The sequence below is a fragment of the Crassostrea angulata genome, chromosome 4 (genome assembly GCF_025612915.1).
Source record: "Crassostrea angulata isolate pt1a10 chromosome 4, ASM2561291v2, whole genome shotgun sequence".
Lineage (NCBI taxonomy): Eukaryota > Metazoa > Mollusca > Bivalvia > Ostreida > Ostreidae > Magallana > Magallana angulata.
In genome coordinates, this window is record NC_069114.1 from 34,289,906 (window position 1) to 34,301,282 (window position 11,377).

Genomic DNA, 11,377 nt, shown 5'->3' on the forward strand with positions numbered 1-11,377 from the left:
TTTTTTCCCGGAGAACGAAAATGGGAAAAACGAAAACGAAAACAATGGATGTCTGCACTGAACGCCGTAGTCATATATTTTCGATTCATATAAATTCATATTTTAAAATTCATATCCAAATAAAACAGCTCATTAATGTTTTTTTCAACTATTCACGTAGTTTCATTACTCTTTTTTTCATTTGGCTGACACAATAAAATGATTTTTTTCTAGTTTTGTCAGTTGTTCAATGTTAAAGTTGATCCGGAACGGAAGACGGAATAGTATAAAAAAATACAATTTATTTTGAATTAGATTAAGCTATTTTCTTTATTATTTAATGAATGAAAAATAAATACAAATTATCAAAACATTAAGTTTCGTTTTTAACCAACGACTCATCTACACTTCGTGACTCCCATTAGATACACATCCGGAAATTATGAAGGTGATTCTTGAGAAAAAGATCATGAAAATATGACAAGTTTTTGACACATTAATCAGGAAAATCTTATCAAGTTAATTGTTTTTGTAAAGTAATTATATGATATTTAGTGAGGTTTTTTTTTTATATTTTTTTAACTTTACTTAAATCTCTGTAAACTAGATTATCGAAAAACAATATCGAAAGCAGAACATCAATATTAAAAAAAATAAACCTTTCAAAAACGAAAGTAGGCGATGATTGTTAATTGTGTTTAAAAAATAAACAGCTAATAAAACCAATCATCGTTTGATAAATTCAATAACACCTAATTGATTAGTCTATTTTTAGCCACTGCATTGTGTAGGCATGTAAAGTACTTTGTATTTTAGTAGAAATGCGGCTATGGCGCACGAAACATGCTTTTTGAATACGAGGCGAGCATTATGCAGTTCAATTGGAATTAATGCAATACTTTTCAGTGTGCTTCTCGTTTTGCAATATTTCTACGACATTAGGAAGGATGATGGCAATGCAACAGAAGAATTAGGTGCACACGCCAATGGTCAGCTGGCAAAGAATTATTTCTCTGACTTTATATCGGTGTCGGATAATACTCTCTGTGTAAAGTGTGGATATTTAGGGGAAAACATTTCAGCTGAAGAAACCCTGTACAATCAAATATTGATTTCAAAAAATGGGTCACGGATGTGCTGTTTGGAAGATGGAAGCCTAGCAAGCCTTGCACGAAAGGTAGTCACATACGAAATCGGAAGTAAAATTAACTGGTGTATAAAAGTAGACTTTTATAGAAAGTTTTGTCAAGAATTTTGTCAAGAAAATTATGTTCTGTATAACATTTATATATTTCATTTTAGACACTGCATTTTTTAAAAATCGGATAACAAAGTTGGTGTGGATTTATTTTGAGTATAAACTATTCGAAGTCAGTTTTTGTAGTTTGATGTTTATTACTAAAACCGATTTGGTTTGACTTTTCCGATCGCGTCGCGTTCAACTTTTTCAGCTACGTCATACATAAACAATACCCGCACCTTAACCACAGTTTTTTTATTGGTGGATTCAGCTTACCGCTGATTGGCTGCTGGTTAACTAAGACTAAATTATGCACGGACAGAACAACAACATATCAGAGAATGAAAAATTCACATGGGTACTCGTGACTGTCGAAATTGGGCTATTTTTCGAAAGTGTACACTTGTGATAAAACAATTCATACGGTACATAACATATATAGCTGTAGCTCTGTGTATAAATTTTGGGTTAGAAAATATAAAGCTACAGTGCATACAATACTTACATGTACAAAAAAACTTTACGGCAATTTGCCGCGTATAAAAATAACACTATTTTTTAAAAATATTTACATCATACCATACCACATTTTGTGCAAATAATCCATTTAAATAATTCTTCATTTAGTTTACTACTGTTAATAATTGTAGCTTTACCCGCCCCAAACGTTCTCCTATTAAACAACCTTTAACCGTACTCGGAAAGCGGATCAAGAACTGTATTTTTTATGTATATAAACAAACCAGTGTTCATGTATGGAGCGGGTGATCGGGGGTTCAGAGACAGGTAAAATAAAGAAATCTGCAGTAAATGGTTTGTGGATATTTTAGTATATATATGTACACCGAAAGTGATAGGGCAACAGAAGAGAAACCGAATAGGACACTTGCCTAATGAAGACGCACATGTACAAACCTCCTTGCACTCTCCACTTCCGTCTCGTTCTTTCACACCATCGTTCAATACTTTTATTGACTGTCGATTGCTGATCGAAAGGTGTAGAAATCGAGGAATTCATACCTATCACTTTGACTGGCAAGTTAGTCAGTTAGTAGGTAATACATGTGCATTATACATTTACGGTATTTACATGAAATGAACGCTTAGCACATGCAACTTTTAAATATTATATTTTTTATAACGCCGTACTCTGGACCGTAGCTTGAGGCTATGGTTTAACGCCCGTTTACACACACAGAGAGAGAGAGAGAGAGAGAGAGAGAGAGAGAGAGAGAGAGAGAGAGAGAGAGAGAGAGAGAGTTTAGCACAGAATTTAAACATACGGGATAGTCGATATTGAATGAATAATATTGGGGGGAAATAAACTGCATGTTCTGAGAAATCCTTCAGCTCTGGCATTGCATAAGCGTATACTGATAACTCGGCCTAAAAATAGGAGTTTACCAATCATATAGTTTTCACACCGGCGGCGTGTATAATTTATGCATGACGTAGCTGACAGAAATGATCGTGACGCTATAGGAAAAGTCAAACCAAATCGGTTTTGATAATAAAAGTCTTCGAAGTTTGAAAGCATGATATTAACATTTATTTAATAATTATTTAATTTTTCAAACAATGAAATATCATTTAATGATTTGATTATTTTCTAAAACTTTTTTTTATTTCTAAGTGTTATTTTTCAGGTTTTGAAAATAGGTGATAGTGAAAAACCGATCGACAAAGGTATATTTTAGCTGTACGAATTTACATGTATTTAATTTAAGGTGGATCTCTACACCAAATAAGTGTAGGAGATTTTTGTTGCATGCATTTGTTACCAATACTACGCACAGTATTCAACAATAATATACCTCAAAATACAATACACTATTTTCTAGAGAATTTTTAAAATATCAGTCTGGTTCCAGATAACCCCTTATTTATCAAATTTTCAAACATTTCTGTTTTAAAATTCATATGAAAGTGAAATGTTATTAAGTTTAGAAATGAAAAACAAAAAAATCATGAATGAAGTTTGTATGATTTTTATTGGAATCCACATAAATATGAAACTAAAATATAAAAAAATTCTGTTAAGGCAAACTGCTGGACAAAATCCCACAAAAACCTGAAAATATAAACAATATTCGTTGGTGAATGGGATAAAGAAAAGAAATTGAATGAAATTGAAAAATTAAAGGAAATACTTAATTATTGCAAAAATCTTGGTATGAAAGATCCTGTTTAAGAGTTGTCTTTCTTTATTTTAAATGGTCTCAAATATCTTGGGATCAATTTTTTAATTAACAAAAATCACGAAGAAAAATTAAAAAAAGAACAAGTCTATGCTAAATATGTAGATATAAGATAAGTAGTGCTTATGATAATGTTTGAAGCTGAAAAAATATATTATTGATGAATGCATTATATATATTTAACTCTTCAGAACAAAATATTAGTAGTTAATTATATTATAAATTGCCTTTTACTTTTTTATATACAATAGCAATTATAAACAACAACCATACGCATATTAATACATACATTAGATGTCCATAGTGATACACATGCATGTGTGGAAATGAAAAACATGCTCCTTTTCAGAATCCTGTCTTTCCCTCATTTTGCTTGCAAATCCGGGCTTCCACTGCTAATGCTACCTAGCTGTATCTATTTAAATCAAAATACATTAGTTTAATGTCAAAGTTTCAGTGAAAGTCTTTTACTGCAATTTTTTTTTTAATTTGGGAAGTTAGGATCAATTCAAGAGATCGTACTACGGTACTTTCGTTTTATATTATTCATACATATATACTTTAAATGAAAATTTGACATCTGCTTACCTATATCGATAATCCGCCACATATGTATGATCGTCTGTTGCAGATGACATGACAAAAATGTATTGCCAATAGCAGCAGAGCAGGGAAACGGTATATTATTTAGAGTCCACGTTTTCCGTACAAAACAGCTGATAATCAATGTTAGTTAAAAGCTTTAAACAGGAAGAAAATTGACATATTTTCTAAGCGTTTTGGTGATTCCAGTCCTATCTCGTCTCCTTAGTTAGAAGAGTTCAATTAAACGGTGTATAGCTATTTTGTACCACGACATAATGTTATCAATCCGGAACACAATGGCGTTTCGAACGGAAGTCAGACATGTTTGTGACGATGTAGCCTTCCACCTTAAGGAATAAGGAATCATTCTTGAGTATTATGAGGTGATAATTTTGGTCCGTGCGTGATCAATCCAATAAAGTCCGAAGGGTTTCAGATAGATTTGATCACGCCCCGACCGAAATTATCACCTCTAATATTCAAAGAATGATTCCTTGTTACCTATATTTTTATAGCTTTAAGCCACCGTACGATTAAATATTTAATTATAAGTAAGCAAACCCCGCTGGCGCCTCAATTTGGCGTCATCTGAAGTTAGAACCATTTTAACAAGAGCTTGCAATTGGACTTTGGATAGTTGTGTCAAACAGCAATGTGACCTAGGCCTGTCTATTTAATTGTAGGCCACTCGGCCATTGCTCTTTGAAATCAACAAGATTTGTCTAGCTGTTGTGCTAAGACGACACAATTGGTGTACATTTCGCTTGAAACCGCGTCAATTTTAACATGTTTTGACGCAGGAAATAGATAGCTACGTCCAACCAAAAGTCCAAGGTCTTGTTAAAATGGTTCCATGGGTTTTATAGTACAGAATCGATACGTAGTGTTATCACAGACAAAGACACTGGAAAATGTAAATATATCTCGTTAAAATACATGTACTAACCATATATGACTGCGGTGAAATGATAATTTATTTCTAGACATTCAATATTAGAAACAGGGAAATTGGCCTACTTAAGCAACATTTTAGTATAGTATTTACTGCATGTTGGGTCAAAACAGTATACATGTATCATACCAACTACATTTCAGGTTTTATGAATGAAAATCTGCCCTTAATCAATGATATATGATTCTTTACAACTTTAAATATGAAGCAGTCACTTTGGCACAATAGTTCAAAATTGTATAATTACAAAACCCAATGTTTTTCTAAAGTTTTTAACCAAAATAATTGTAAAGCATTTCTTTTATCAGATTCTTTTTCTTGGTGGAGAGAAAGGCCAAATTCAGCACACTTGTATCTGAAAGATTGGTACCGGACTCAGTTGCACTGGACGGCTACCGAAGAAACTGGATCCGCCTTTTCAAAATTACCAATCGTAGATCAGAACAAACTTGTCATTGAAAAAACTGGACACTATTTTGTTTATGCCGCCGTCGTCTTTGATTTTAGAACCGTCACTAAAGTTCCACAGATCTACTACAACATCACTAGCTTCCTACCCGTAATTTCTCGGTTCACATTTGTTTTGATGGGTAAGTATGGCGGGTCTCCATTCTCGGAAAAGCGACATACGGGCTATCTGTGTGGAATATCGAAGTTCTACAAGGGACATCAGATCTCAGTATCTGTCAGTGACCATAGTTTTATAGATAACACCCCTTACGCGAATTTCTTCGGAATACTTATGCTGTGAGAAGTTTGGAAACTCAACGGAAATCTAATATGTTTGCGATATATTCGATTGTTTTCTCTACCAATTTCTTATATTATATATATTAAAAAATTTTTAACCATCTAGAGAAATTGGTTACTAGTATAGTGTTTTGTAATCATATTAATATTGAAATTTTGTGTTATGATAATAAAGAAAATTACACTATGCATACAAAACATTTTTTTACATGCACTACTATCACACATTTTTTTGTACACTGGGACATTGTTATAGGCGCTGATTTCAGAATTTAATATGAAGAGATTTTGTGCAAAATATGTAGAAATTTTACATAAGAAAATTCACATTGCATCAACATTGCTGTCAATTATTATTTAAACAATTAAAATGCTTTTTTTTTGGTGATTCGTGCGGGGTTGGAATGTGGCGACATTGCAGAAAAAATACATAACCTGCATCAGCGTGTCATGTAAATTTTTCTGCAATGATCGCTACCAAAGAAAGCATTTTGTTGTTTGTAATTAAATCTTTCTTTTAAACAAAATAAAAAAAATACTGTTCATGGACACCAAGACTGAAATCTTCACGCCCTGTTTAGCGATTAGTCGAAACCTATTTAAGCGACCTAAGAAAAATGACCGACTGCACGAAATGATGATGTCGGCCTGAAATTTCAAAAGGAGACGATTTGGCTGTTTCTTTTAGCTAACGTCAATGTTCAGATTTCAATAATACTTTTTAACGTCTTTAATTCTGTATTTTTTAAAGAAGGTGTGTCAGGACCAAGGCCCAAGGGTGTCCGATGGAAAAGGAGATGCATAATATTTATTACTTAATAATAATTGATATTTATTTTTATTTCAAATTTTTGAATAAGGAAGTACCCATACGGGGATGTCTAAATAATGTCAACTTCCTGGGATAATTACCACGGTATCTAATAAGCATTGGTTTGAAAATTAATTACTTTATTTATAGATTTTTTTTATATGTATACAACAAAATCATGACACTATATATTGAACAATATAATAAGGAAAATGATTGAGAACTAAATTTTCCCCGAACTTAAAGGGACTTGGACACGATTTAAGATCAAATATTTTATTTTCATTTTTTATGTATATAATTGTTTACTAGTGCATTTTGAATGATTGACCAAAATAATGAATGTTAAAGTCAAGTTGCAAGCGAGATACAGAAGTAATAATTGGTTGTTATGTAAACAGATCTCGAGTGTTATAGTTGTTTACAAAAATGTAATGTAGAGAATTGTCATTTCTTTGACAAAATGACATGTAAAAAACAATTTAAATTCATTCAAAATCTTCATAGATACTATTATCAGCGAAGGAAAGATACATTTGATTGAAACTTACACCAATACAACTTATATGTAAAAAAAATCACAATATTCGAGCTTTGTTTACAAAACAATGAATTATGAACTCTGTATCTTGCTAAAACCTTGATATCTGTCTTTCAAATTTTGACATAGCATTATAAACTGTATAAACTTCTATATTTATCAGTATAAACAATGAAAATGGAAAAATAAAATTTTTAGTCAAATCGTGTCCAAGTCCCTTTAACTTTATACAGACTTCACAACGTAAATGATGTAAAAGAATTTATAAGGGTATTTTTAAGGGTTTTCCGCCATTTGTATAATGCGTTTCCTGTCGATAATATAAGTGCGTATTCTGATCACATTTTGATGTACAAACTTTTCAAAATTACCTTAAAATGTGATGATATCCACAAGACAAAACATAATTTTCGACAATTTAGCTGAATTGCTTTCATGAGCAGGTATAGAAATTTTTTCGGGAAGGGGGCCCGAGAGATATTGTTTGCCAGTGGTTGAGGGATGGGTGGGGTTTCGATGCCTACTGTCATTAACTTTACTTTAAAAATTCTATAAAAAAAGGGTGGGAGGGGGTGGGGTCGGAACCTCCTGACTTTCTAGATTCGCTCATTTTACTCACTCATATATATGTTGTAAAACCCCCAATACAACTCCAAAAGCCAACTGCCAATGGGCCATCTATAATTAGCTGAACTTTATTTTATTTCATTCAAACTATTAATTTAATATGACGGTACTTGAGAAAGTACGTTTGTAAGCTAACAGTTGTAATAAAAAGTCGTAGGTATGAATTAAAAATATAGAAATTACGAAAGCCCATTGAGCTCATATTCGTCGGTAAAAAAAAAATTCGCGAATAAACGCGAAACTTTTGCGATGTAACGCGTAACTTACGCTATATAACGCGTAACTAAACTATATAACGCGTAAGTTTTGCAAAAAAACGCGAAACTTTCGCGAACAAACGCGTAACTTTCGCGAATAAACGCAAAACTTTCGCGAACAAACGCGTTACTTTCACGAACAAACGCAAAACTTTCGCGAATAAACGCGTAACTTTGGCGAATAAACGCGTAATTTACGCGAATAAACGCGTTATTTTCGCGATATAACACGAAACTTTTGCGATATTATGCATAACTTCCGCGAAACCATTAGATAAATAAGAACCCTTATGAAGAAAAATGATTGAAAACAAATACATTTCAGTTTTAAATCATGAAATACTTATTATTAATTATGATTTTATTATCCTTGTTATGTTGATTTATGAACACAAAATTATCTTTTCCTACATATAGATATTAATAAATCTGATAAAATTTCATAACATTTTTAGATGTTATATGTTCCAAGTAGATAATAAGTAAGAGCATCATATTTCATTCATTATCTTTTACTTATAAAATTATTATAAATCCAACCGTCAGAAACCTTTTGAATCTTAGTACTGATTTTCAAATGAAATATGTGATAGATTTAGAGGACGAATTTACGTCATCTAGATTTGACCAATAGCTTTAAAATTTCAATTCACAGCTTGACTTATCTTTCTGATATTAAACTAGACGTTAATTTATGTCGCATTGATATGAAATATAACGTTTTGAACAATAATATCCTTTCAATTCTAAAATGATACTTAGTAAAACGTTTAATTCGGATTAAAATTGTTATAATTAGAGTATGTTGGTGCCTCATGAGAATGTGAGAAACGCAATGCATTATGTCCTTTGAAAATCGGTACTAAGAAATTAAAGATTTCCTACGTTTAAATTTATATCAATTTGTGTAAGATTAAATCTGATTCATTTACACCTTTATATTATAAAATTAATTTGTTTTATTTAAAATTAATTTGTTTGTTTTCAGTCATTGTTCTTCAAATGGGTTCTTGTCTGAAATGACAATATTTATATTAAAGTTTCGCGTTTATTTGCGATAGTTTAACGTTATATAGCAATAGTAACGCGTTTATTCGCGAACATTTCGCGTTTATTCGCGAAAGTTTCTAGTTAATTCGCGAAAGTAACGCGTTTATTCGCATCCGCGAATTTTTTTACCTACGAAAATGAGCTCAATGGGCTTTCGTAAGAAAAAAGGTACAAGGTGAAAAAGTTGACTTGAAAATATAATGTTCTTGGTTTCTTGCTATAGGCAAGTTTTTTCAATCGATAAAACCGCATGCGATCACAGGTGCTTGAGGACAGGACCGACCGGTACCCCCCCCTTCCATCTCCCACCCCAAGTATCTTGCTATTTTTTCTTAAATTATCCATCTTCTATAAAATATTTATAATCTAATATATACATTCATTGCACAAAATTACTTAAAACAAACATTTTGAAAAAAAAATCATATCCCCTCTATAAATAAATCATATCCCCAGAGAGAGAGAGAGAGAGAGAGAGAGAGAGAGAGAGAGAGAGAGAGAGAGAGAGAGAGAGAGAGAGAGAGAGAGAGAGAGAGAGAGGTGATTTTTTCAAAATGATATTTTTATGCAATTAATGTATACATTTAATTACAAGAGAAAAATGAGTTAAGTCCCGGGGGTCTAGACATGTACTTTGAGGTGAGAGATGGAGGGGGAGGGAGAATCTGTCCTGTCCTCAAGCACCTGTGCATGGAATGAGATAAAACAAAAAAGCTCTTTCCTACTTTTAAATCTGAACAATTGCTTTCATCGTTTAATAAATAATAATTGATCAAATCGATTGGAACTTTCATATATAGATGAACAAGTTTATGTATATGTCAACTATGCGTGTATGGAATATTGAAGGACTCTGAACTCGGAATTTGTTTGCAAAAGACAGAAAACATTTTATTGCACATGAGCTCTCTCTGTAAAAAAAAAAACACCGAAAGTATTTCATATGTAATGATATGATTTATTACATCTCAACAAGCATAAGAGAATATTTATATCTACCGAGTATTATTAGGGCCCCGCTCTGCGGGCGCCCTATAATGATCAGTCTGTTCGTCCGTTGTCTGTCCGTCCGTCCGTCTGCCCGTCCGAGATCTCTTGTCCGGAGCATATCTTCTCTTCCCTTGGCCCAGTCTGGCTCATACTTCACCCACAGTGTGGCTTTGGGTAAAGAGTGTGCAGTGACCTTGAGGTTTTTTCCAAGGTCAAAACTCAAGGTCATAGCATAATTATGTGAAAATCCTTGTCTGGAGCATATTTTCTCTCCTCTCGGTCAAATCTGGCTCAAACTTTACTCACAGAGTGTCTATGGTCAAAGGATGTGCAATGATGTTGAATAAAGTTTGTAGGTCAAGGGTCAATGTCATATTTGATCATGCAAAAATTCTTTATTCAGAGCATATAGATACTCTCCATTTAACCCTATTTTGCTCATACTCCACATAAACAGAACTTCTAAGTAAACGGTGTGCAGTGACCTTGAGCCAAGTTTCATGGTCATATGTGAAGATCAAAGCAGAATTATATGAAAAATCCTTGTCCGGAGCATATTTTTCTCTTTTGGTCAAAGCTAGCTGATACTTCACTTACAGAGTGCCTACAGTTAAAGGAAGGGCAGTGACCGCAAATGATGTTTGTAGATCAAGTGTCAAGGTCGTATTGGATCACACAAAATTCTTTTTTCAGAGCATATATATACTCTCCTCATGGCCCTATTAGGCTTTTACTTCACATTAACAGAGCTTTTGGTTTAGTGGTGTGCAGTGACTTTATGATTTGAACAAAGTCAATGTGAAGGTCATAATGGATCTTTTCATTATCAGGTTTAGACCGTAGATTTTTTCCATTCGCTTAGTCTTGCTCCGGTTGAAGAAAAATGCCTGATTTTAAGGGGTATGAGATTGAATTAAAAGTTTTAAGCAAGTTGGAAAATGTCCAAGTTATAGGTCAAGGTCAAAGAAAAATTCTCTGAAATGCTTTTCATCCTATTGTTCATTATTTAAGCGGGGCCATTTGAGATGGTCACCATCTCAATGTTGTCTAGTTCCCTCTATTTCCTACGGAAACTTATAGTTAATACATAGCTCTATAGAAACAGCTAGACTGAAATCTGCACGGCCTGTTTATCGATTGGTCGATAGCAACTGAAACTGACAGGACTGAAATCGACACGCCCTGTTTATCGATTGGTCGAAACCTACAGCAACCAAAGAAATATCACGCACCAAATAATCATGAAATGTCAGACTCAAAATCTCGCAGGAGACGATTTGGCTGTTTCATTAAGCTAACGTACAATGTACATGTATTTATACATTAACAGTAATTTAGTGAATTTTACTTACTGTTTATGATCAATTTATTAATAAGTTACAAGAAAGATGTTAATA

At 32.9% G+C, this 11,377-nt stretch overlaps 1 protein-coding gene and 1 long non-coding RNA gene across 2 annotated transcripts; one reads left to right on the top strand and one right to left on the bottom strand.

Annotated features, from left to right (window-relative positions):
* Positions 1 to 428: 428 nt before the first annotated feature.
* On the top strand, positions 429 to 5,893 carry LOC128181001 (uncharacterized). Its single transcript, XM_052849235.1, has 3 exons — positions 429 to 1,156; positions 2,866 to 2,905; positions 5,263 to 5,893. Exons 1-3 carry the CDS (start codon positions 809 to 811, stop codon positions 5,703 to 5,705), a joined length of 831 nt encoding a protein of 276 aa, XP_052705195.1. The 5' UTR covers positions 429 to 808; the 3' UTR covers positions 5,706 to 5,893.
* LOC128181002 (uncharacterized) lies at positions 3,192 to 4,350 on the bottom strand. The gene is made up of 3 exons (XR_008243272.1): positions 4,006 to 4,350; positions 3,707 to 3,832; positions 3,192 to 3,290 (listed from the first exon to the last, which is right to left on the bottom strand). It is a non-coding gene; the product is annotated as an uncharacterized LOC128181002 (long non-coding RNA).
* Positions 5,894 to 11,377: the final 5,484 nt, after the last annotated feature.

Coding starts and splice junctions, on each gene's coding strand:
- LOC128181001 (XM_052849235.1), top strand. CDS start 809: ATGGCGCACGAAACATGCTTTTTGAATACGAGGCGAGCATTATGCAGT. Junction 1,157..2,865: donor TAGCAAGCCTTGCACGAAAG/GTAGTCACATAC, acceptor GTTATTTTTCAG/GTTTTGAAAATAGGTGATAG. Junction 2,906..5,262: donor TGAAAAACCGATCGACAAAG/GTATATTTTAGC, acceptor TTCTTTTATCAG/ATTCTTTTTCTTGGTGGAGA.